The sequence below is a fragment of the Camelus ferus genome, chromosome 2 (genome assembly GCF_009834535.1).
Source record: "Camelus ferus isolate YT-003-E chromosome 2, BCGSAC_Cfer_1.0, whole genome shotgun sequence".
In the NCBI taxonomy this organism is placed as follows: domain Eukaryota; kingdom Metazoa; phylum Chordata; class Mammalia; order Artiodactyla; family Camelidae; genus Camelus; species Camelus ferus.
The window spans coordinates 52,869,498-52,891,608 of NC_045697.1; the positions used below are offsets into that span (position 1 = coordinate 52,869,498).

The following is a 22,111-nucleotide window of genomic DNA, read 5'->3' on the forward strand; positions in this document are numbered from 1 at the left end:
TTATATACATACATACATATATATATATATATACATATATATATATATATACACACACACACATACAATAAGAATACTAGGCTACATGAATTATGATGTGCTTGCCAGTCACCAAGCACTCTTCTGAATGATTTTACTTTCATTATTTCATTTATTGCTTTCAACAACCCCACCTTCAGTATCCTCAACTACAGATAAAGAAACTGAGGCACTGAAAGAGTAAATAATAGTGTTATATTTATATTTCACTGTCAACTGTAACCATATCTTTGCTTGGCTAACATTGCCACAGTTCACTGTTCATTATTAGTACTCAGTCTCCAGAGAAAATGTACTTAAATTGTTCTTGAGTTTTCTAGACGGAACCAAGACTATAATTTATATTGATACTAACAGAATCATATTTTAGGTCTTACTTAAATTACAATGATTATCTTTCATAAGAGAACTACAAATAATTAATGGATATATTAATTCTTCTGACTTACTCAACAGTTTTTAGAACATCAATGTACTTGAGAATACCAGTACATTTTGGATAGCTCTCCTCAAGAGAAAAGAGATTGTTTTATGTTCTGGTCATGAAAAATACTTGGTGAGTACTTGGTAAATTAGTGGTAGTGTTGGTGAAAAGAGGGCAAATTAATATTATCAATCTCATGTATGAGAAAAGCAAGGGACCAACAAGATGTGACTAACCTAAAGGTACCAAAACAACAAGTGGTTAACCCAAGATTAGTCCTGAAATATGTGGCTGGATCTACTGAACCAAGAAGACCTCCAATTTCAACTGTCTATGTCACAAACTTAAGAATTCTTAACTGAGTATATTTACATAATCCCTAGAGTTCTAATTACATACTAGTTTTATTCTGCCTTTCATTAAAGGTCACCAAGACAGTTAAATGCCACTTATCCAGGGCTTAGCTCAGTGCCTGGCAAGCAGGAATTTATATATAGTTGAGTATTGCCTGAATTTATCCTAACTACTCACCAGTTTACACTTCCCTCCCCCCACACCAAAACCCCCAGTAACTGTTTACTAATTCCTTACTTCAGATGTCTGTTGAGTTCTTCTACGTAGTTCTTCTGATCCAGAATTGCAGTAATCTGGCCATCTCTGGGGAGAAAAAGGTTAAAAATAAAACTAAAATAAATAACATTAGAAATACCAAGATGCCTCCTGCCCCTAATCTTTTCATAAAATACAGAAAGGAAATTATGTCATAGACACACCGAACTAGAAGATAGACCTGACATCTAATTCCCTCGACATTATCAACGAGAGAGACTTGGTGGTTTAAAACTGAACCCCCTGCCCCTACATGTTAATAGAGCCCTTGTTATAGCTTACACCTCTTAATGACTTAGGTTATAGGTATCATGTGCAATCTATTAGAGGCTTTTAAAGAATAAAAATTTTCTTCTCGCAACTGATGGACTTTTTTAGCTTTGCTAGTATGATTTACAGTAGCAATGTTCCATGTGTCATAGGAATTGAATTACGCTTACTCAGGTGTAATAATTGTTCTCAAAGGCTATATATTTGTCTTTAAATGCTATTTGAATTTCAAGGTGAAAGATATAAAAGATTTTCACAAAGATCAAGTGTTTATTATTACATAAGAAAGTTAAATGTGGAAAAAGGAGGTTTACTTCTGGAGCCAACTAGAGTAGGCAAAAGTTAAACAGACTTTTCAACTTAAAGACAAAATTCAAGGCCACATACCTCTCTAACACTACTTAAAGAAAAAGCCATATAATAATCTTAGCTCAACACCCAAGGTTCAAAACTTCAGACTATGCTTTCAACTGCTGAGTTTACTTTTTATTTTATTATATATATGTATTTTTATTGAAGTATAGTTAATTTACAATGTTGTGTCAATTTCCAGTGTACAGCATAATGCTTCAGTCATACATGAACATACATATATTTGTTTTCATATTCTTTTTCAACATAAGTTTCTACAAGATATTGAATATAGTTCTCTGTGCTATACAGTATGAAATTGTTGTTTATCTATTTTATATATATTAGTTAGTATCTGCAAATCTCAGACTCCCAATTTATCCCTTCCCACCCTCTTCCCCACCCCGGGTAACCATAAGTTTGTTTTCTACGTGGGTCAACTGCTAAATTTATAAAAGTTATAAGGTGAGCTTCTGATCTCCAATTTCCAAGTACCATATGGATATTTTAAAAACTTCAAATTTTGAAATAATTTTACATTTACAGAAGTTGTAAAAGTAGTGCTGAGTTCCTAGATACTCTTCATTCAGCTCCCTGTAATGTTAACATTTCACACAACCCAGTGATGCACATAGTAATAGAGCAAATTTTAAGCAAACTGAAAATACAATCCTCTGGTCAAGAAGATCATGTTTTCAAATGAGACGGAGCACTGAGTTCCTTTTATAAAAATTTTTATAAACCTGAACCGCATAGCAAGAAAATCCACTTAACTAAATCCCCTTTTAAGGTTTAGCAGGCACAATAGTCAGATACTTTTGACAAGATTCTATTAAAGCTAAATCATCAGAAATCCTTTCCGTACATCTGTGAAAGAAGTATTGTTGTGAACTTTAAATAGTATTAAGAACACTAAAGAAAAAGGAACACTAGTTTTCTTTGTACATACCCTTCACTACCTTTACTGCTGTTCCCATCCTTGAGATACATTGAAAAATCTATAACTCCAACCTACAGAAAGAATTTTCAGAATTTAATATAAAATTAGATACTTTCCCCAAGCCATAACACAATGGCTCCTTCTAGGCACTCAAAATAGTAGCACAGTCATGACAATTACTAGAAATTTTTAATGCAAATTTAATGTTTTATTATAATCAAGAATTGACAAGTATTATAAGTAAAGAATCAAGATTAAGTCAGCAGGATCATGACATGACTAAAAAGTCAACAGAAAAATAAATAAATAAATAAATAAATAAAGGGTTGGGGAGGGTATAGCTCAGTGGTAGAGTATATGCCTATCATGCAGGAGGTCCTAGGTTCAATCCCCAGTACCTCCATTAAAAAATTTAAAAATTAAAAAAAAAAAGTCACCAGAACACTTAATGTAAATTTAAGGTTTAATGTTTCTTTCTCTTTTGCTTATTTCAAATATTCTGCTACTAAACCCCTGTGCATATATTTTAGTATATATATATTTTTTTTCAGCCTGTGCAAAATATTTTTAATGGGGATCACAGTCAAGAAAAGAATTTGAAAAACATTCATTATGCATAAATGAGCCAAGGTGGAAGGAAAAACACACGTTTTATATTCACATCAACATTAAAGGAAATCCTACTTATGACATATAGAACTTCCCCTTATTTGGTTGGTATAATCCCATCAATCCAAATTCTAAGGTAACAGAACTGAGAGTGACACACCAGGTAACTGAGTATCCTTCTCATACCTGAGAGTCCAGATCTTCTCCTTTCATACAGAAATTGGCATCAATGACATTCAGACCCACCAAAAGACCAGCAATTATGGCTCCTTCCTCTTCCATCATGAGGGCATTGGGTTCATAGAATTCACTGTAAGAGAAATCCATAGAATGCTCTACTGCAATAAAACCTCAAGAATCCAATGATGTAATCACAAGACAAGAAGAAAAGTGAAGTCCTCATGGTTAAATATGGTCATCTATGATAATAGCAAAAAAAAGTAAAAACAAGGATGGCTTGGATACTTTATTTCTTTTCTTTTTTCTTTTGGATACTTTATTTTAGATAATAGGTGCATGAACAGCTAGAAGAAAAGTGATCAGAATGGTATTTTTACTGAAGTGAACAAATCATGCTTTCCCTACATATCTGCATTTGTGATGTACATGGGATAATTATTCAATCTTTAATGCATCTTAAAAATTATTTGCTTTTAAAAACTTGCTTTTTTTCTGATCTGCTTAATTTTTAATTCTAGTTAAGTACCACATTCCTTTCACACAGTGAATAAACATTAAAAAAAATGTGAACTGTTGAATAACTTATATTCATTCCCTTTTGACTAATTAGCAAAAAAGTTGCCTATCAGCACCCATAATAGGTTGCAGATGATTTAAAATGTTTAAGGGGTCTTCTATTGTTTAATAAAGTCAGTTCTCACTACAGAAAAAAGAAAAAGAAGCAAGCAAAAAGAAGCACACAAGAATCCTATAATTCTACCCACCAATGACTTGTTAAGAACGTGATATATAACCTTTCAGATCATCATGGAGACATACTTATATTTTTGAGAGATACTAAAGAAGCATTATACCATTAGATTATCTTGAATTTCTTTTTTTGGCTTAATGATAGTGTGAGTAGATTTCTATTGCAATAGATGACTTTCTGCAGCTTCATTTATACTGGCCTTTATAATATTCCACTGTATGGCTGTAGTATAAATGGTTATAGCCAAAACTTCCTTTTTCTTAGCCAGCCTCTCTCTGATGAACAGGTGGCTGTTTTGGCTTTTTACCATGACACATTCCACAGGCCAGGCATAACAGGCTGAAAATGACTTAGAAATAAAAAAGCAGAAGAGAAACAAAGCATTTGCCTTTCTTTTTTGATTCTCTATAAAAAATATTAACAAATGGTAAACAGTTCAAAAACAGCACAAAATGCTCTGCAAATTGCCCTCTCTTTCAATAATAGCCCATGTGCTATTTTGTTCTTTGACAACCTGTGAAGAAAGCTGAGTAGAACTGGAATGAACACGTTGCTTAATAGTTTATTATCCCTAAAGACATACAGTAAACACTTCTTGTGTCTGGCTTCCTTCATGCGTTCTTTTATTTGTGAGATTCACATGTATTGCTGAATGCAATGGTAGTTCATTCATTTCACTGCTGGACAGTGTTCGTGGTACGAATTTGCCACGGTGGATTCACTCCACTCGCTGTCTCTGTTGTGCAGGCTCCAATGCTTTTCTGAACATGACTGCACACGGTTTTTGGGGCATAAACACCTGCACTTCTCTTAGACACACCTATGGTGTAAAACTTTTGGGTCAAAGTGAGTGAAAATATGTATACAAAGTGTTCTGTCTAGTTCACAAGGCTGAACCCATCTAATCAGGTGCTCTGCTGGATCGAGAGCTAATTCTTCAGACCCCAATTTGAACCACACAATTTTGATTGAAGACACTCCCCTGAAGCCACCTACTGCTTAAACATTAGACCCTACACCACTTCAAGGCTTGACCCTTGGAAAGTGGAGCCCTCCCTTTGTGGAAATAAACAAGTTCCCTTGAATGGTTCGTATTTCTCTTTATCCTGATTTGTTTAATTTTCTTTGGCAAGAAAACAACAATCAATGGCATATGCAGCTGCAGCAACATTAAAACAATGCTCAGTATTAGGATCTGGAGCACAACTTCTTGTGAAAACTAGACTCTTGGAAAATCCAACCATGTCTTTAAATTCTCTGTTACTTGTTCTTACACTATTTCTCAGAGGCAATCTGCTATATTTGAATTTCTCTGTGTAAACATTAATGACCTATAAAGTATATATAAAAAACTACCCACATCATACAATGTAGCTGGATGCGTTTTCATGAAGAGAACACATCTGTGCAACCAGCACCATATGAAAAAAGTTTATTATTAGAACCTCAAAAGCCATCTTATGCTGCTTCTACCCCCAATTACTATCCCCACCCCACCAATAGTAGCCCTTTCCTGACTTCTATCATGAAAGATAAGTTGTATATACTTCCAAACTTTACATAAACCGAGTAACGTGCAATGTATTTTTCATGTACGGTTTTGCTGCCCAACGTTACACTAGTGAGATAAATCCATATTGCTGTGCGTAGTTGCTGTATGGTATTTCATTGTATGAGGAATAACCATTGTATCGTATTTCATTGTATGGTATAATTTACTTATGCATTCTACTGTGAATGGACACTTGGGGTCCATTACAAACATTGTAATAGCTATGAACATTCTCGCTCATGTCTTCTGTTGAACATAACTATGCATTTTTGTTGGCTATACTAACTAGAAATGGAATCACTGATCACAAGGTATGCTTATGATCAGCTTTAATAAAGGATACCGAACTATTTTCGTAAGTTTCTGAACCAATTAGCTCATCAGCAGGACGCTAATGTTGCTTCACATCCTCATCAACACTTGGCATTATCTGTCTTTTTCATTTTAGCCATTCTGGTGGTTGTGTGAGGTTATCACATTGCTGTTTTAATTTGAATTTACAAGATAATTAGTGAAATTAGGTATCTTTTAATATGTTTACTGGCCATTGCAATTTCTTCTTTTGTGAAATGCCTATTGAAGTCCTTTATTCATTTTTATATTTGCTCATCTGCCTTTTTCTTTTTGGATTGAAGGAGTTCTCTATATACCTGGAATATGCATCCTTTGTTGAATATATACATTATGTATTACAAGTATCTCCTTTAGAGCTATGGGTTGCCTCTCATTCTTAATCTTAAGAATGTCTTTTGATGAACAGAAGTTCTTCATTTTAATGTAGACCAATTTATCCATCCATTTTTTCCTTTACAGGTAGAACTTTTTGTGTCCTGTTTAAGAAATTTTTGTCTAACTTAGGTTTCTTCTAAACATTTTTATTGTTTTCTTTTTCCCATTCATACCTATGACTCAGCTGGAAATTTTTTTGTGTGCTGAATTTAAATTTAACATTATATGTCCACTTCCTGTCTTAGTGAGCCTGGGTAAATGCTAAGGTGTCAAAAGCCTCTCCTGCTTTCTGGAGGTGTTAAATTTTGACTTGCCCTGCAAAGGACCATATATGCCACAAAGACAGTGTGAACCCACGTAATATAAAAATATCTGTTCTTGAGTATGTGTGTATGTGATGTGGGAGGAAGTATTAGTTGAACTATGTGAAACTGTCATGAATCAACTGTTTCTGATCTACAAAAATGATAAATTTACATGATTCAACCTCATACAATATAGAACATGGCAAGAAAAGAACAAAGTTCAAGATGTTCATACCTGAGAAGTTCCTTCTTATTGATCAAAGCTTTCATATATTCTGAAAGTTTCTTCTGCATTAATGCCAAACGAAGCCAGGCTCTTCCTCTGCCTACCGGTGTCCTGCAAAACACACAGAAACCAAACAATGAAAAGTTGCAGAGACTGGGGCCACAGTGGGGACAGATTCACTTACTCTTGCTAGTGGTCACCCAGTATACCCTGTTCCTCATAGCTTCTCCCACCACATCTCTATGTGAGGAATTCTGTGCGTGCTAGTGGGAGCCAGGGGTGTGTTTGGGACAAATGCTCTTGTGAGGAATTAGTTACTGAATGAGACTACAATTTGAAGACAAGACCTCTGGGAGGCCAAATTGAAAATGTTCCAGCAGACTACTTTTGGAAAATCATCATAAATGAAATGTGGGTCATGTAAGTACCCAAACATTAATAATGAGATCACAGGCCACATAGACCTCTACCTGATTAAAATTAGACCAGTCTAATTTGGGAAGGTGATTTCTACTCTTTTTCAAGTTCCAAGCTGGGTTCCGGGTGTCAGTTCCTGAGATTCACTTGACAGCTGTTTTAATCTTGGCTCTCCAACTCCATCGAACACATTCTTTGTCTTAAGTCAAGTCCAACATGCTACCTCCCTAGATCTAATTTCTTGAGACTCAGCAGCTTATACCCACAGGTGCTTAGAAAAAATACGAAAATGGTTGGTATCTTAACATGAAGACAACCTCTGTTAGATCAATCATAACTATCCTTTGCAGGCACACTTCTCAGTATTCTACATTACCAGTTCTCTCATAACACCACCTGTTCTAGTCATAATAACATGTTGCATTTCAGATTGTTATGAAATAAATGATTACGGTCATCATTGTCTTTAGTCTCACTCCTGAAGGAGATCGTTAAGAATATTTTCCCTGACAAACAGAATTCAACCTTAAACTTACTTAAGTCCTGGAAGATCTTTAACACTTGCTGTTATCTCTGCAGCTTCTGGAACAAGCTTTTCTACAAGTTCTAGAGGCCCCCAGAAGGATTTATTTTGTCCAAGAAAAGTTTTCTTAGCTAAGGTGATAAAAACAAAGCAGTATTTTAATATTTTTTACAATATAAACATACCCTAAACACACACACACACACTCTATTCAGTGTGCTTTTCAGGGAACCAATCCTAGATTATCAGATAGTTCTAAAATTATTCATGCTTTCAGAATAGGTAATATTTTGTAAAAATAAAAAATCTCCTACTTCTTGAGACTCAGTGCTTCCTCTTTCAGGAAAAATTTATTAACTAGCCATATGATAACAATAAAACATTTTAACAATATCATGTTTAAAACTGTGTGGTATTAGTGAAGAAAACAGCTCAGTGGAAAAGAATACATAATCCAGGAATAGGTAATCAAAGACTGGGGAGAGAGGAGGAAAAGAAGCAAAGGTGAACAAGACCAAGTCCTGACCTTGAAGCTTCTGGTCAAGTGGGAAGAGCATAGAAGCAAGAGTCAGGAGATCTGAGTTCCAGCACTTGCTCTGCCCCCACTCACTGTGTGACCCAGGGCAAGTCGTGTCCCATTCTACGTCTATTTCCACCTGTGAAACACAACTGCCACATTGGACTAGATACTTGTAACAGTGCTTCCAACCCTAGCTTTTAAGGATTTGTATTTTAAGACCTATACATCCTTCAAGTTAATCACATTCCTGCGCCCATACAGGTTGCACTACAATGGATCAATGTCATTAATTCAAGCCTCTTATTCTTTGGCTCCACCAAGAATGCTTCTCTTCTTAAGCACGTATTGCTAGGAAACAGGTGCACGCACATTTGCATTTTGAGGCTGGGGCCTACCTTTCAAGCCATGTTTCAGGCAGTGCTCCATCACAACAAAGAACTGCTGGAGAGGTGCGTAGTCAGAGTCCAGGGTTCTCCCCAGGTTCAGAGCAGATTCAATCAAGCCTTTGATACTCAGCTTGGCCATGTTCATCAGGTTCATGCGTTCGTTAGCCATGAGATAATTAGGATCTGCAGCCAAAAGGGGAAAGGATGGAGCCTGGTTACTAGAAATAGCACATTCATAAACTCAGGATAATTTGACTGGGTTGACATTCGCATTGATGGCGCAAAAACAAAGGTGGGTAAGACTGCGGGTGTCTTGGCAACAATCAAGGCAGTGGCACCAAATTATACTATTAGTTGATGTATTCTCCTCTGCCATGTGCTTGCTGTTTAAAAAAAAAAAAGATGCCAGTTGCCCTTAAGAATATTCTTCGTGAAACAGTAAAAAATCTATTGATTTTATCAAATACTGAGCCCAGAGTAGGCTCTGCCACCGCCATAACTTGGGCCCATCAGGCTCACTAGCACACAGACTTCATGCTGGCCTGCTTCCTGACTGGCCCTGCCCGGTTCATTCTCTGCAGCCTGTGAAGTGCTCTAAACAAATAAAGCCGATGTAGAAAAAAAGGATAAAGTGCTTAAACTCTGTTCCAAATATACTATTTGCATTTTCAGTATTTATACTAGTAAGCATTGTAATTTAAACTTAGCATTATTAAATGAACTAAAAATAATTAACATTATCAGGAGTGCAAATATTAGAACTTAATCAAATCCCCAATTTTTAAAGGCTTAACAGAGTGTATGGCTCTCATCAACCAAATAAACTCGAGGAAAGGGTGTAAGTACCATATTTTATCTGACAAAACTCAGATAGCTTCTTTATTGCACTTGCTACCTTCTTCACTGGTGTGAACCCTGTGCCTCGTACTGTGGGCTGCTTCTTACAGTTATGATCTCAGTCCCTCCTCACTGCATGCTATGAGACAGTTAGACCAACATCACCGACTTAAGAAGAAGGAAAATGAGGCTTAGAGAATTAAGTAGCTGACCTCAGGCACTGCCAGAAATACCCAACAGAGCCAGAGTCTACACTCTGTTTCTCTGACTTCAAACCCTGTGCTGCTGACCACTATCATCCACCTACAAATACATCAGACTCCAAATATTTATCCTTCCCTCCTGTTGACCGTTCTTTTACACAATTATCACGTTTAATTTTTGCGACTTTATCATTTAAGTGCTGTCTGTTTTTTCAGGTGGTAAAGCAGGCCTGTAATGGTTTAGAGATCCAAGGCCAAACAGCTCCCAAGTAGCAGAATGTGGACCTGGATATAACATGAAAGCCAGTGCTCTTTCCACTATGCTATGATACGTGCATCCTCCCAAAGCCAACTATGTTACATTTCTATACAAAATGAAAAAGGCCTGGAGATCTATGAAATATTTTACCTTTTGAGGAGGATTAAAAGTAATACTAATAAAAGCTCTGCTCCTATAATAGAAACAAGCTACAACACAAAACAGAGATTATCTTACTTAAATTGTCCCAAGTAATTCTGTTCACATAGTGTTTTCATTTATATCTGCTTTCACAATTAAAAGAGCAGAATCAAATCTAAGCTCACCCTTTTTTCCATTAAGTCTAGGGACTTGGAGGTTTACAGTGCCAACTGTACAAATCTAGGTTTGCTATAGTGTTTTCTGAGGTAGTATTTTCAGAGGGTACTTTAGTAGGAAAGTCAGAATTGGTATACCTTCCCACTAATTCTTTCCCGCACACTAACAAAAAAAGTTAGGGCTGTGCCTCAAATCCGGCTCTCTGTTCACTGTAGGTCAACTTGTCAAGAATAGAGTAAGTTCACAGGGGACACCAAAATACATCAAAAACAACCTCCCGACAACAGCTGTGAAGAACAACTTTATCAAATATTAATTTCCAGCATCATTACCAGCAGTTATGTGCACTGTAGACTTTCTGATCTTCTATGCTCACTGGGAGAAGAGAATAGGGCTGGGGTGTGTGGCTATGCATGAGCGTTTGCAGAGAACTCCTGGATCCCCATTTAACTCCCCCTGACAGATGGCAAGAAATGTGGTTGGGCTGGGGTAACTGGCGGTCCATAAGTTACCACTCCCTTTGCCTCAAGTCTGCAGATCATTAATTCAGGGAGCTAATAGCAAAAGTAATGTTGCTGGTCAAAGTACATAAGCTAATTCCAACCTAGTGAGAACCAGTCACGTGGGAAGAGCTGGATTTGGAGTATGCACAAAATAGCAGCCTTTGAGGCATTTTTCCAGAAGTGGTGATACCAGCTCTTCTATGTTGCCTCATCTTGCTCTTCTTGAAATCAGTAGCTGAAACGTTCAAGACATCTGGTTAGAGTCTGGGATGCACAGACGACAGAAAGATGGTCTAGTGGCCAGGAAAATTAAATTCCTAACATCTTGGACTGCACGGTGTCAGGAATTTGGTGCTATAACCTTTTTGAACTAACCTGCACCAAACACAAACAACCCACCCATTCTTTAGAAAGTATTTCTCTTAACCTTGGCACCACTGACATTTTAGGCCAGGTAATTCCTTTTTGTGAGGGGCTGTTCTGTGAATTAAATCTAGCAGCAACCCAGGCATCTACCCACTAGATGTCAGTAGCACCGTCCAGTCTGACAACCCCAAGTATCTCCAGCTGGTGCCAGAGTCTCCTGAAAGACAACAGCTCGTACATGTGGAGACTACTACTCTAAACAAATGAAAGTCAAACAGAAATCAAGGTAACTTGACAATTAGACATAAGAGCTCAAAGGAATTTATTGCTCATTATTAATTATTTAATTAATGCAAAAGTTAAATGATTACTTAATGCTTATTATTATCAACATTTTTGTGCTGAGTAGTATATGAGAGTATGGTCGTTACAAATAATTTTGTTTCCTAGTTAGTACCAAATTAAACTGAATAGACTTAGTACTTAAGTATTTTTTCCTCCATTTTGCAATGTTGGCTACTAATAATTAATACTAAATCATTAGCTTGATTTGTCACAGAACAAGAAATTCTCTGTTTAATCAATTTGTTACTTGTCTTGAATTGTAGTCAAGTATAAAATGACTTTGTGGAACTAATATATGCTGTTTAAAAGGGCTGCAATGACCAGAAGCGAATGTGGAGGGACTTCTAAGGGGCAGGGAAAGTTCTGTTTTTGATATAGTGTTAGTTGTGTCAAATTGGTGACTGTGTGAAAATTCACTTGAGCTGAATATTTATGTAATCTTTTCTGTATACTGTATACTTTTAAGTATAAAAAGCTAATAGACCAGAAAATGATTTTAAAATGCAAGACTTTCACAATGTTGTTATACTTTTCCTATGTTAAAATAATTAAAATGTCAAATTTTCACAATGTTAACATCTAACACTATTTTTCTAAAACTGAACTTCTGTTCATTCATCCATTCATCCATTCATTTTTTTTACTAAATACTAAAATAAACATCTACTGGGTATTAGACACTGTATTTAACGCTGGGAATCCAGACATAAAAGACCTAGCCCCTGACATTAAAGTGCTAACTACTTATCAAACTTGATAATACGGACATCTGGAGAACAAAACAGGGCAGCTTACAGAGAATACTTGAAATTTCAGGACAAACATTATCATCTTCAACAAAGATTAATTTTATTCCAGGACAAGTAAATTAAAAGGCTTTTATTTTATACCAAATATACCAATCTATGGAATCAAATGTAAAAATATATATATATATATATATATATATATATATATATATATATATATATATATATATATATATATATATATATATATGTTTTTTTAAGGCTAAGATAGTAGATATATTAATGTAGGATTTCAGGCAAACTGTAAGTCCACCACAACCTTCTCTGCCATTGGATATATTCTGTGGAAAAGTTCAAGAAATAACTATCAACATGGCTATTATTTAGTATTGTACTGAGGGTGACAGACCAATGCAATTAGAGAAGGTAAAGAAATTGGAGACATATAAACTGTGAGTGGGTCATATATTACTGCTCTCATACAATCTATTTTACATCCAGAAAATCAAACAAAATAAACTAAAATTTTTACAAAAATGTAATTCATAGAGATAGCAGAGTAAAATCAATACACAGAAACCACTAGATGCCATATATACAGGATGAGACTTTTGAGTTTGTCCTTTGAAGGACAAAGAGAAACTGGGCAAGGCAGGCACAGGAGTAGAGCTGTGGCGGGAGTAGGGTGGACGGACGGCTTGAGCAGAGGCACAGAATATGAAAGGACATGGCGTACAGAAGCAAATAAAACTGACAAATGCCAGGAGTTTATGAGCATTCAAGTAATAGCTGTGAGATGAGATAAGGGAAGTAATTTAAGGGAGAGATTATTAAGGACCTTGTTTGGGGAATACGGATTTTACCTGAAAGTCAGTGCAGATTTTGATATGAGGTGTAATGTCACAGATTTGAATTTTAGAGGAGCCATTCCAGCAGCTTTGAGGAAGATGAAGCAGAAGGGAGTAAGAACTGAAAGCTGAGGAGCAAGTAAGGGTCTACTGCAAAAGTTAAGGAGGGAAATTATAATAGGGGACGGAACTAAAGCATTGAGTGCTGTGTGGAGAAGAGGGAGCTAGCTTCCTTTTTTTTTAATTTTTAAAAAAATGTTCAGATTTTAAAACAAATTCTTTAATTTATATATTTTAATTTGGGGGGTTTATTTTAGGAAGGAAGTAAGTAGGAATTCATTTATATACTTATAATGGAGGCACTGGGGATTGAACCCAGGTCGTTGTGGATGCTAGGACGTACTCTACCACTGAGCTGTACCCTCCCAACCACGGGAGTTAGCTTTCAGCAATGTTCTAGGGGCAGAATATCACGATTTCAGGACTCAATGATCACCTGGATTGAGGGAAGAAGGAGAAAGAATAGAGAGCAACTTCTGTGTTTCTAGTTTGGGTGATTATTTGATTATCTCTACATTTGGACAGTGGTGCAAATTACCTTGGTGGGAAACATAGCAGGAGCAGTGGACTAAAGAAACCATGTGGAAATGACTATAGTTACAATAATAAACTATACTGGTTTTCAAAAAAAGTATATTGGTTCTCTCAAGGGAGTGTGGGTCTTCATCATACCTCTTCAAGGCTGCTTATTTCATATGAGGAAATTTTAATAAACTTTACAGTCATGTGACTCATTCAGTTAACAGTGATGAGAAAAGTAGACCGAAAGTCATACAGCTAAGAGTGACAGTGAGTCAAACTGTTCTGCAAACCAGTCATCTCACCAAGACTATATTTTAATCTCTTTATAGTGTAACAACTAACATTCATACAGAGTAACATTGAAATGTTTAATGAATAATTGAAAGAAAATTAAGGTATATTTAATATTATGTTAAGATTTAGTATGTTACATTGTACCCAACTCTTGGTAAAGTGGGAATAATTCATATATAGCACAACAGTAGTTACTCTTCAGAGTTTCCCGGTTCTTTGACAGATCAAAACTTTTAAATGAGAAATGAAAATAGTTGTCATACACAAATTTCCCAGTGATACCTAAAAGTATTAATATGAGATTAAAAATGACAAATTAACAGAAAGATACTGAAAGGAAAGCTTACTCAATGTTCAGAATGACTGAAGACCAATAATTCCGAAATAAATCTATTTTGAACTTTGGCCATAATATTTCTTAGAATATAAAATTGGGCATAAAATAAGTTATCTGTGATAGTGAAAGAAATTACTCAAAGTACTAAAAAGATCTTATAATAAAACACCATTTAACTAGTCTGATGACACTCATTTATACAAGAGAATTATGAAGTTTTACTAAATCCTCCCTTAAAAATAATCAATAGAGTCTTAGGACCTTTAGAGTATTTATATATCTGTATCATTATCTATCTACTAATGAACTTCAGATATAATTTTGCACTCAAGAGTAATAAAGAGGAAATTCACTTAAGTAACATTTTCTCTGGGTTAAAATCCAAAGGAGTTGGTCAAAAAATTTAACCACAAATTTACTCATCCTTATTGCTACCTTTTCTTAGTAACAGCAGAATCAACGATGCACTTTGCAAAAAATAAGCCTTTACATCAGGAAGATTATATCCACCCACTATTCTTAATCTGCTTAATATTAATCATCTGGATTAACATATTATATGACACCAGGCAAGGAATCTCACTTCTTTGGGGCCTCAATTTCCTTATCTTTAAAATGAAGAGTTAAATTTGTTCAGCATCTCTTTTATCTGATAGAGACAAATACACCCATATCAATCATAATGACTTATCACAGCACTACTTCTCAAGGGAGGGACACATTAATATTCCCGGAATGAGGAGTAACAACATGGTTTGGAAAAATCCCACAAGTCACTCTGATATCAAATGAACAAGATCCTTGCCACTCCAAGTGTGGTCCTGGAACATCAACGTTGCCATCACCTGGAAGCCTTTAGAAACAGGAAACCCTGGGCTCCAATGATACTACTGCATCAGGTTCTGCACTTCAACCAGAATCTAAAGCAATCTGTATGTGCATTGAAGTTTGAGAAGCACTGATCTAGATGACTCTCCTAACTCTAGCCTATAATAATTCCATGATTTCACAGATGGCTTCCTCAAGGGCAGCCAATAATTACACTTATCAGTAGAAAGCTCCCAGGATGAAGAATAATAAAGATTAGAGCAGAAATCAATAGCAAATAAAACTGAGAAAAATCAATGAAATCCAAAGTTGGCTCTTTGAAAAGATCAACAATATTGATAACCATTTAGTTAGAACTGACCAACCAAAAAAGAGAGAAGATTCAAATTACTAAAATTAGGAACAGAAAGGAGACACTACTACTGATCTCACAGAAACAAAGGATTATAAGGGAATACCATGGGCAACTATATGCTAACATATTAGACAACCTAGATGAAAAGGACAATTTCTAAAAAAGATAAACTACCAAACTGACTCAAGAAGAAATAGAAAATCTGAACAGCTCTCTAAAAGGTAAAGATATTAAATTCATAATAAAAAAATCCCACAAAGAAGAGGCCAGGACCAGATGGCTTCACTACTGAAATTTACCAAACATTGAAAAAATTAATACCAATCTTTCACAAACAAGTCTGAACAATAAAAGAAGAGGAAACACTTCCCAACACATTCTATGAAACCATTATTTTGAGGCCAATATCAAAGGCACCATAAATAAAACTACAGATCAATATTTTTTATAAATACAGATGCAAAGTCCTCAACAAAATACCTGCAAACCAACTCCAGCAACATACAGAAAGGATTATACAATATGACCAAATGGTTTTTTGGATGACACCAAAAGCACAAACAACAATAGAAAAAAAAGATAAACTGTACTTCACAAAAGTTAAAAACATTTGCACTTCAAAGGATACCATCAAGAGTGAAAAGACAACCCACAGAATGGGAGAAAAAAATGCAAATCAGATCCAGTATCCAGAACAGATAAAGGACTCTTATAATTCACCAATGAAAGAGAAATAACTCAGCAAAAAAGAATGGGCAAAGGATTCAAACAGACATTTCTCCAGAGAAGAAGAAATACAAATGGCTAATAAGTACATGAAAAAATGCTCATGAGGAAAATGCAAATCAAAACCATAATGAGTACTCTCTTTGACAGCACATATACTAAAACTGGAAAGATAGAGAAGATTAGCATGGCCCCTGCGCAAGGATGACATGCAAATGCATGAAACATTCCATATTTCTAAAGCAAAAATAAACAAGTGAGACCTAATTAAACTCATAAGCTTTTGCACAGCAAAGGAAACCATAAATAAAAAGACAAACTACAGAATGGAAAATATTTGCAAATGATGTGACTGACAAGGGCGTAATTTCCAGAATATATAAACAGCTCATACAACTTAATAACAAAAAACCAAATAATCCAAAAATGGGCAGAAAACCTAAACAAGCAATTCTCCAATTAAGACATACAAATGGCCAAAAGGCACATGGAAAAATGCTCAACATCACCACTTATCAGAGAAATGCAAATCAAAACTACAGTGAGGTATCACTTCACACCAGTCACAATGGCCATCATTAAAAAGTCCACAAACCACAAATGCTGGAGAGGCTGTGGAGAAAAGGGAACCCTCCTACACTGTTGGTGGGAACGTAATTTGGTACAGCCATTATGGAAAACAGTATGGAGATTCCTCAAAAAACTAAAAATAGACTTACCATATGATCCGAATGTCTAACAACTGATAGATAAAGAAAATGTAGTATGTTTAATGGACAATTATTCAGCAATAAAAAAGAAATAAAGTACTGATACATGCCACAACATGGATGAACCTTGAAAACATTATGCCGAGTGAAAGAAGCCCGACACAAAAGGCACCAGAGTTAATGATTGTGTTTATATGAAATGTCCAGAATAGGCAAACCTATAAAACAGATAATAGATTAGTAGTTGTAAGGAACTAGGAGGAATGGGGAATAGGGAGTGAATACTAACAGGTATAGTTTCTTTATAGGGTGATGAAAATATTCTGGGATTAGATAGTGGTGAAGAGTGTACAACTTTGTGAATATACTAACAACCGTTGAATTGTACAGTTTAAAGTGGTGACCCCTACAGTATGTGAATTATATCTCAGTAATGCTATTAATAAAAAAAAAAAAACCCTAGAAACTTAAGAGACACAATAAAATATCTCATATGGATCCTAATTAAAAAAAAAAACTGACAAGCAGACTTTGAAAATGGGCTGAATATTACTTACTGTTAGGAAATTATTAATAATTAATTTTGTTAGGTGTGGTACTGTCAGAGCAGGCAGATAGCTAGATATGAGCAGAGAAAGGGGGGCACAGACCAAATGGCAGGAATTGGGCAGAAAGGAGGGGCACAGGCCAAATGTAGGAAACCACACATCATGTAAGCAGCAGGGATCCTTGGGCAGAGAAAGAAAAGCAGGAACCTTGGGGCTGATAAGGGATCATGTCCTTTGGGATGACAAGTGGCCTGGAGAAGAACAAAGAAAGGTGAGAAAAGGCAGGAATTTCTAGTGTCCGAATGTAACCTTTTGCTCATTATGCTCTCATTTCAATAAAATTAGCCTTGCAGATCAGAAGTACCCATCATGCACCGACACCATGACACTTCTGATCCAGACTAAATAAGGACAAAAATCCCTCCTTCCCAAGAATATTCTGCCCATTCATTTTTACACCTTATGTAACTAACTTGCCAAAGAAACTCAGCCTGCCCGAGTTCACCCGAGCCTGCCCGCTCTCCCCTGAGCCTGCCCGCTCTCCCCTGAGAGTGTACTATCCATCCTTTAATAAAGCCTCACTTAACCTTTTTTTAACCTCTAAGTCTTATCTCTGAATTCTTTCTGGGACGGGACAAGAACCTGGAATGCTGGTTGCATCTATTGGCAACAGTACTGAAGTACTTACAGGTGATAAAACATGATGCTTGGAGTTTGCTTTATTTAAACTACTCTAGAAAAATGTGGGGGTAATAGATGAAAAAAGATCAGCAAATATTGATAATTATTGAAGGTGGGTGATGGAAACAGGGTTTCTTATGCTACTATCTCTACTTTATGTAGCTGAAAAATTCGATAATTAAAAATAAAAAAGAGCTTCTGCTTTCTCTTCCTTCATGTCAAGGTTTAACTGCTAGCCTCCAATAAGAATCTAGTGCTATTTTCTTATAATCCTGAATATAACCAAAAAAAAAAAAAAAAAAAAACCCAAACCCTTTTGATTGGTGTCAGCATTGAAATGAGCAAGCTTATTTGGTTATTAACGTTCCAAAACCATTCTTCCATATACTTTTACTCATTCTTGGCTAGGGATTGTGAAATAGTAAGAAATAAATCTACCTACATACTTATTTCAGCCCCTGGTTCCTAACACAGAGGTCCTAAAACCCTAGTAATTTCCCAAGTGATAAGAGCTACAGGGGTATCTTCTGTTATATTTGGTTTCTGTTTCTAGGTCCTGAGTTTACCAGAGTTAAAGGTAAAAGGAGCATCTTTGTTATTCATAAGTCCCATTCAATCAGTGTTTTTGAATAAGGTGAATAATATAATATTATTATATTATATTATATTATATTATATTATATTATATTATATTATATTATATAATAATATTAGCTGAATAAGTCAGCTAATAAGGTGACTTTTAGAAAGCCCCTAAGGATGTGTAGGCTGGTTGCCAGGGGAACCAGTGGCGTGATAAGAGGGTTGGAACTTTGAGCCACCCCCTTCCACCTCCAAATCCAGATAGGGGAGGGGGGCTGGAGATAGAGCTCAACCATCAAAGACCATGATTTAATCAATGTAGCCTACATAATGAGGCCTCCATAGAAACCCGAGTGGAAAGGGTTCAGAGAGCTGGTTAGTGAACACATCGAGGTAGCTGGGAGGGTGATGTGCCCCAAGAGGGTATGTGGGTTCCATGCTCCTTCCCACATACTTTGTCCTATGCATCTCTTCCATCTGGCTGTTTTTGAGTTGTGTTCTTTTATAATACACCTGTAATCTAGCAAGTAAACTCTTTCCCTGAGTTCTGTGAGCCTTTGTAGCAAATTACCAAACCTGAGGAGGGGCTCATGGAAACCTCCAATTTATAGCTGGTTGGTCAGAAGCACAGGTGACAACCTGGACTTGTGATTGGCATCTAAAGTGAGGGGGTGTCTGGTGGAGTCTGTGTTAACTCCAGATAGCGTCAGAATTGAATTGCTGTTGGAGAATCAGTGGGTGTGGGAAAACACCCCACACACTCAGTGTCAGAGAGCACTGTGAATAACAGAGGGAAAAACTGTTTTTCCTTTAGATATCCACTTCTCTAATCTTTAAAAGATGTCCATTTATATTCCAAACTTGTCCAAGAGTTCTCTATGAAACCACACTGACTTCTTCACTGCACTCCCATATCACAAAATAATCAACTTTAGGAGTTTCCTAAACTTCTTCAAGCACCTTTACCTGAAGAATTCCACACGCAGAAGAATACCTAGAAGATTTCTGGGAACATCTAGAAGGACAGTAGTCAGTCACCTTTGTTTTGATGCAACATAAAAATTTTAGGTGTTAAGTATAAACCCAAGAGTTCCTTGCTCTGCTCAACTTATTCCATAGAAATAATTAAAATGTTAGAGGGCAACACTGTGATCTGATCTAGAAGAGTTAGAGCTGCTTCTCTCATATTCCCTGAGTGATACTGGGGCAATTTCTAATCTCTTTACATCTAACCTATAAAATATTGAGAGAGACAATCCTCCTTGGACTTCCTGCTCTACATTTCTTTATGGGTTGTACCAAGAATGCAAGGCCCTGAATGCTCTTTTATCCAGGCCATTTCTCAGGGTTGTGTATGTAACTGATCATCAGGAGAGATAAGACTTGCCTACTGCTTCCTGTAAAAGCAACAGATACCCCACACTCAACGTTCCTCAGCTGCAACACAGAACCACCACATGCATAGCATCTTCCTGAGCCATAGTGTCTCCTGGGTGCAACTCTGGTGCAAGAGGAACTGACACAAAAGTGTTGATGCTCAGTCTGCTTGTAGTGTTATGAGTAACAAGGTTTTTTGTCTCTAACTGAAAAGGAGTCATGTCTTTACCAGCATCCAAGAAACAGTAACAGGCTCATTTTTTAGCTTGCAAGTAGGGTAAACCCCAACCTTGACAAAAAACAAAAACAAAAACAATAACAACAACAACAAAACTAAATAGGAATAAACTCTCCCTTAGTTTAATTCCCTAGAACACTGTACATCTATACTCCAAATGAGACAACACCAAAAGTAATAAAGATAAAAGCACAATAAATTCCAGTGTAAGATTTGAGGCAGACCCTAAATATGAAATCACAGAAAACATGGAAGAAAGTATTCCAAGGGGTGGGAGTGGTTGTGTGAAATGAGGTGAAGGAAATAATGGAGTGGGGAGTTCTTCCTAAGGAGAACTGGAAAACACAGGAAGGGCAGAATCAAATGACAGGTCTCTAAAACCAGACCTGCATATCCAGGAAGCAGGCAATGGGAACCTTTGCAGGTTTTCAGCAGGCAAGTCATAAGACTACAGCTTTGTTTGAGGGTGATTAGTCTGAAAGGATTATGCAAAGGGAATTTGAAGAATTTGGTGGAGAGGATCAAAATGGCTTGCCCTGAAGAACTGTACCTGTTAAGGAAACAGAGGAGTCAAGAATAACCTAAAGTTTTTGCCCTGTGAGACTAGAATACTGTGCTGAAAATGGAAATTAAACAACAACAACAACAACTGAATAATTGTTTTGGAGGTAAGGGACAAAATCTGCTTGGTTTTGGATACAGTAAATGATACTTATGTGGAAGCATTCTCAACATAATTTTCAACACATAGTTGTACATACAAATTAAAGTTTGGGGTTGGATAGTCACTAGCATAAGGATAACAGCAGCAATTATTATAAATAAGATGTTTTCATCAGAGGAGATGGTTTAAAGAGAAACAGAAGGATGCAGGGTCACTGGCCGAGACTTTAAAAGGTGTTAACAATTACAGGCTGGGAACAGAACCCAACATACTGGCACTGCGGGAAGAACTCTTTTGCTTCTATCTCGGTAGCTAGAGCTAAAATGGACATACACCAGAGAGGCAGCACAGAATCCTGGACTAGCTTTCACACTGAAGGTCACGACCCCTTAGTGGAGTATAAAATCAATTTAGTATGTCCCACATAGTAAGGTCATGCATTGTTTCATGAAGCCCTTGTTCTAGATGTTTACAAATCAATGATGTGTGTATGGAGTTTTGGTGAAAAAATATGTTTACAGTGGGTCTCTAGTCAACTAGGTTTGAACTTTGGTTTAGTGATTAAGAGCACAAGCCTTGGAGATGGCTCGCTGGAGTTTGAACTCTACTTGAATTCTTCCCCTAGCTGTAACCCTAGGCGAGTTTCTTCTCTCTTTTCTTTCTCTCTCTCTCTCTCTCTTTTTTTTAACTTCTTAATTTGAGATAATTGTAGATTCACATGCAGTTGTAAGAAACAATAGCGAGATATCGTGTACCCTTAACCTAGTTCCCCCAAAGGTAACATCTTACAAAACCAGAGTAACTTATTACAACCAGGAAACTGACACTGAATTACAGCATTGAATTATATCACCCTCATTTTGAACTTTTACAGCCACAGGCACTTCCCTTCTGCCTCCTACCTCCTTATAATCCACAGCAGCTACTAAT

At 36.3% G+C, this 22,111-nt stretch overlaps 1 protein-coding gene and 2 non-coding genes across 15 annotated transcripts in view; 2 read left to right on the top strand and 1 right to left on the bottom strand.

The window, feature by feature from the left end:
* The window catches only part of RUFY3 (RUN and FYVE domain containing 3), a 74,912-nt gene that overhangs the window by 21,445 nt on the left and 31,356 nt on the right, over positions 1-22,111 (bottom strand). For all 13 annotated transcript variants that reach the window (XM_032458503.1, XM_006188678.3, XM_032458511.1 and 10 more), the window contains 6 exons: positions 8,841-9,014; positions 7,939-8,056; positions 6,995-7,096; positions 3,429-3,552; positions 2,643-2,704; positions 1,055-1,120 (listed from right to left, as the gene is read on the bottom strand). In XM_032458503.1, coding sequence (XP_032314394.1) covers positions 1,055-1,120; positions 2,643-2,704; positions 3,429-3,552; positions 6,995-7,096; positions 7,939-8,056; positions 8,841-9,014 — 646 coding nt within the window. The remainder of the gene's footprint in view (positions 1-1,054; positions 1,121-2,642; positions 2,705-3,428; positions 3,553-6,994; positions 7,097-7,938; positions 8,057-8,840; positions 9,015-22,111) is intronic.
* Positions 2,965-3,036, top strand: TRNAD-AUC. Its single transcript has one exon. It is a non-coding gene; the product is annotated as a tRNA-Asp (tRNA).
* LOC116659445 lies at positions 16,516-16,620 on the top strand. Its single transcript, XR_004314840.1, has one exon. It is a non-coding gene; the product is annotated as a U6 spliceosomal RNA (small nuclear RNA).